The sequence below is a fragment of the Monoraphidium neglectum genome, assembly GCF_000611645.1.
Source record: "Monoraphidium neglectum strain SAG 48.87 unplaced genomic scaffold scaffold05292, whole genome shotgun sequence".
Classification (NCBI taxonomy): Eukaryota; Viridiplantae; Chlorophyta; class Chlorophyceae; order Sphaeropleales; family Selenastraceae; genus Monoraphidium; species Monoraphidium neglectum.
In genome coordinates this window covers 1-3,362 of record NW_014008338.1, presented here as the reverse complement: position 1 = coordinate 3,362, position 3,362 = coordinate 1, and the positions used below count along the sequence as shown (strand labels likewise).

General features: G+C 64.3%; 2 protein-coding genes across 2 annotated transcripts; one reads left to right on the top strand and one right to left on the bottom strand.

Annotated features, from left to right (window-relative positions):
• Positions 1-322: 322 nt before the first annotated feature.
• Positions 323-622, top strand: MNEG_15402 (hypothetical protein; the record flags this gene model as incomplete). The annotated part of the gene is made up of 1 exon (XM_014036128.1): positions 323-622. A coding segment is annotated over one exon (300 nt), but the record flags the coding sequence as incomplete, so codon positions are not given.
• A 1,962-nt stretch (positions 623-2,584) lies between these two features.
• MNEG_15401 (hypothetical protein) lies at positions 2,585-3,192 on the bottom strand (the record flags this gene model as incomplete). The annotated part of the gene is made up of 2 exons (XM_014036127.1): positions 2,585-2,882; positions 3,158-3,192. The coding sequence occupies 2 exons, from the start codon at positions 3,190-3,192 to the stop codon at positions 2,585-2,587; spliced, it is 333 nt and encodes a 110-aa protein (XP_013891581.1).
• Between the last annotated feature and the right edge of the window lie 170 nt (positions 3,193-3,362).

The following is a 3,362-nucleotide window of genomic DNA, read 5'->3' as shown; positions in this document are numbered from 1 at the left end:
CTCCCCCATCACCCCTCAGGCCGCGAGCTGGCCAACGCGTTCAGCGAGCTGACGGACCCGTTGGAGCAGCGCGCGCGCTTCGAGGCGCAGCTCGCGCAGCACTCCGCTCAGGTGAGGCGCGCGGACTCAGTCCCCCGCGGCTGGCGCAACGGTATTCGTTTGGCCTGTCCAGCTGCTGCGGCCTGCCAAGCTTCTGCCCTTGCTGGGCTGGCTGGTGCATAGAGCAGACCTGCCTGGTCACCCCTAACCCATCTGTACGAAATGTTGCTTTTCAACTATCACCCAATTTGTTCGTCCGCAATCTGAAACCAATCACTTCTAGGTTCAGGCGGCTGAGGCGGCCTCAAAGGCCGCGGCAGAGGCCGCAGCAGCAGAGGCCGCAGCAGCCGCGGCAGCAGCAGCCAATGGCGACGGCGACGGCGCACAGCAGCAGCAGCAGCCGTCAGCGGCGGACCCCGACGACGCCCCTTACGACATCGAGGTTGACTACGATTTCATAACCGCCCTTGAGTACGGGATGCCGCCCTGCGGCGGCCTGGGCATTGGCGTTGACCGGCTAGTGATGCTGCTGACCGACAGCCCCAGCATCCGTGACGTCATCGCCTTCCCGCTGATGAAATAATGACATCCGCACGTATCGCCCGGGCGGCAACGCCTCATGGCTGGTGCCGGCCTGAATTGCAGGAACGTAATCTGTGTCAAAGTGTCGGCTCTATAGTGGCTGGGATTTCAGACAGCGTGGACGGGGTGGCCTCATGTTTGGACACAGCATGGAAGGGCAGCAGGGGGAGCAAGTCAAAGTGCTGGCTTCAAGGCTGCATGTGAGCCCATGTGAATACTGCTGTACACAGAGGCCTGAAGAGCGGCTCTCGCAGACGTCTGCCTGGGCCTTTGGTCCTTGTTTCAAACAGCGATCTGCAAGACACTCTGCTTGTAGACCAAGATGTCACGTCGCACAAGCGGGGCTCGGGCTACCAATGTTGCATGGCTCTTGTTGGTGCGACGGCTGATGGAGTTGTGCAGCCGCAGCACCGCTGCATCGACTGGCTGCTCGGGCCTGCACCCAGTTGTCATCATGCCTCCCAAGTAATCCAATCATTGGATGGTCCAAATGGGTCGGCATCCTGGGGAACGTGGCACTGCGGGCCTGGCAGGCCCGCCAGTGGGGCAGCAGGGCGCAAAAAAAACCAAGATAGTGGCGCGAGGCCGCAGGCCTGCACTGTCCCTTGAGTGTGCGTCTTTGCCAGCACGCCCGCGGCAGCGCTACCAGGGCGGCCGCGCAGAGGCACGACAATCGCGGGCGTGGCAAGGAGGCGGGCCCTGGCGACCCGCGCCACGCCGCGGCGGGCGGGGCGCGGCGGTGGTCGCTGCGGATGCCGCAGCTGCGGTCGTCCTCAGGCGGGTCGGCGCCCAGCCCTTGCAGCCGGGTGAGGTCATGCTTGCAGCATCTACGGACAGCCTGTCGGCAGCGGTCCAAGCCCTTGCTGCTGCGGCGGTAACCACAGCCAACAGGCGCCTGCTGTTGGTGCTGGTGCGGCGGCAGCTGCAACCATGATAACAGCCTGCAGGGGGCCGTACAGCCCTGTCTGCAGGGGAGGGGGTACGGTTAATGGCCGGCGGGACTGTGGTGACCAAGCTAAACATCGGCCGGGCCATGCGCTTGTTGTGGCTTTGGCCGAGCCCCAGGGCGCTGTCCGCCGCGGCGATGCTCCAGATGGCTGGCAATTTTGCATCCCACACGATCGCAATGAGATACAAGGGCGGTGCAACTCTTGTCCTGGCAATCCTTTCCGCGGGGCCGCCTGGCGCTCTCGAGATGCCCTGCTCTCCTGCCTGCAAGGAAAGTTGGGGTTCAGCATGCGACAGTAACTTCCACTAACTGCGCTCTTATCAGGAGGAAGGAGTCGCCTGAATCCTGGCTGCGTTCACAAGGAGTGACTGCTATTTACACACGGACTGTGCGTGGGTGTGACAACCACTCAGATTCAGGATCCTTGCAAGGTGCATCTGCATATCAGGGAAGAACCACACAGCGCTCAGCAGGCAGCTCACAGTACACAGCACTCAGCAGGCAGAATGGCTGCCCACGAAGCATTGACGAGCGGCCTCCCACAGGGGGAGCAAGAAGAGGGGGATCTTGGGAGAGGGAGGCAGGTCAAAGTGCAACGGACAGACTGAGGACAGGCAGGGGGCTGGACAAACGAGTGCACTTGGCGCGTCGCAATAGTCAAGTGGGCGGGGCGGGGGCGTGCGGCGATCCTCGCTTGAGAAGAGCCGGCCGCCCCTGGTCACCCCAAAGCCCACCACGCTCGAGGGGCGACTGACCCCAAGCGCAACCGATTCAGTAATATGAGTCAACAAGAGGACCCAGCATGGCTGAATGGAGCCATGGCCGTCATTCATTCGGCGCGCGCGCGTGAGCGCGCGCGGCGGTCTTCGCTCAAAGCGCCGCGGGCGTTGGCCCGCGCCGCCGCGCGGGGCCGCCTTGCGGCAGCAGCAGCAGCCTTTGCAGGCAGCGGCGTCCCGGCGCTTGTAATCCCACTCATCAATCGCGGCGAAGCGGTCGACCTCCTCACCGCGGAGTTCAAGACCTGATCGCCGGCCCTGGCCCTGGCGCCCCACCGGGCACGACGTGCGGAGGCTCCTCCTCAGCCCTCGCCACCCCGTTGGCCTGCAGGGCGCCGTTGTGCTGCCGGCCGTTGGCCTGAGAGAGCATATCCTTGACAGTCCGCTGCTTTTTGGCCGGCGCCGTCGAGGCGGCCGGCTTGGCAGCTGACGCCTTGGGGGCGCGCTTGGCGCCCGCTGACGGCCCCGCCGCGCTCGCCGCGGCCGGGCTGCCATCGGAGTTGCCGCCGCCGCCGCCGGCTGCCTCGTGCTCCTGCCTGCGGTGCGACAGCAGGGGTGGGTGCGGGTGACACATTGAAATAGGAGGCTCAAGCAAGCACAACAAGCGTCAGGGCGGCAGTTGAAGGAAACACAAGTGGAGAAGATCGATTGCTTGATGCACAACATGAACACACACATGCCTGCACACGTGCGCGCGCACACACACAAAAACATAGGGCAAGACGGAATGGGTAATGCCCACAAAGGCGTGATGAATCCGTCTGGCCCAAGCTTATTCCCGCTCCTGGCGCGTCTGGCCGTGGCCACCCACTTGTGCAGGGCATAAGCCGCCTTCATGCGCTCCATGTTGCGCTTGCTGGCAGCCGTGTGCTCCACCACGGGGAAGGGGTAGTCGCGGCCCACCACGCAGCCGCAGCGCTGCTGCACCTCCAGGGGCGCGGTCCAGGGCTCGTATATGTACTTGGAGGGGTACTTTGCCAGCTGGCGGGAGGGGGGTGAGTGGGGGGGGGTGGGTT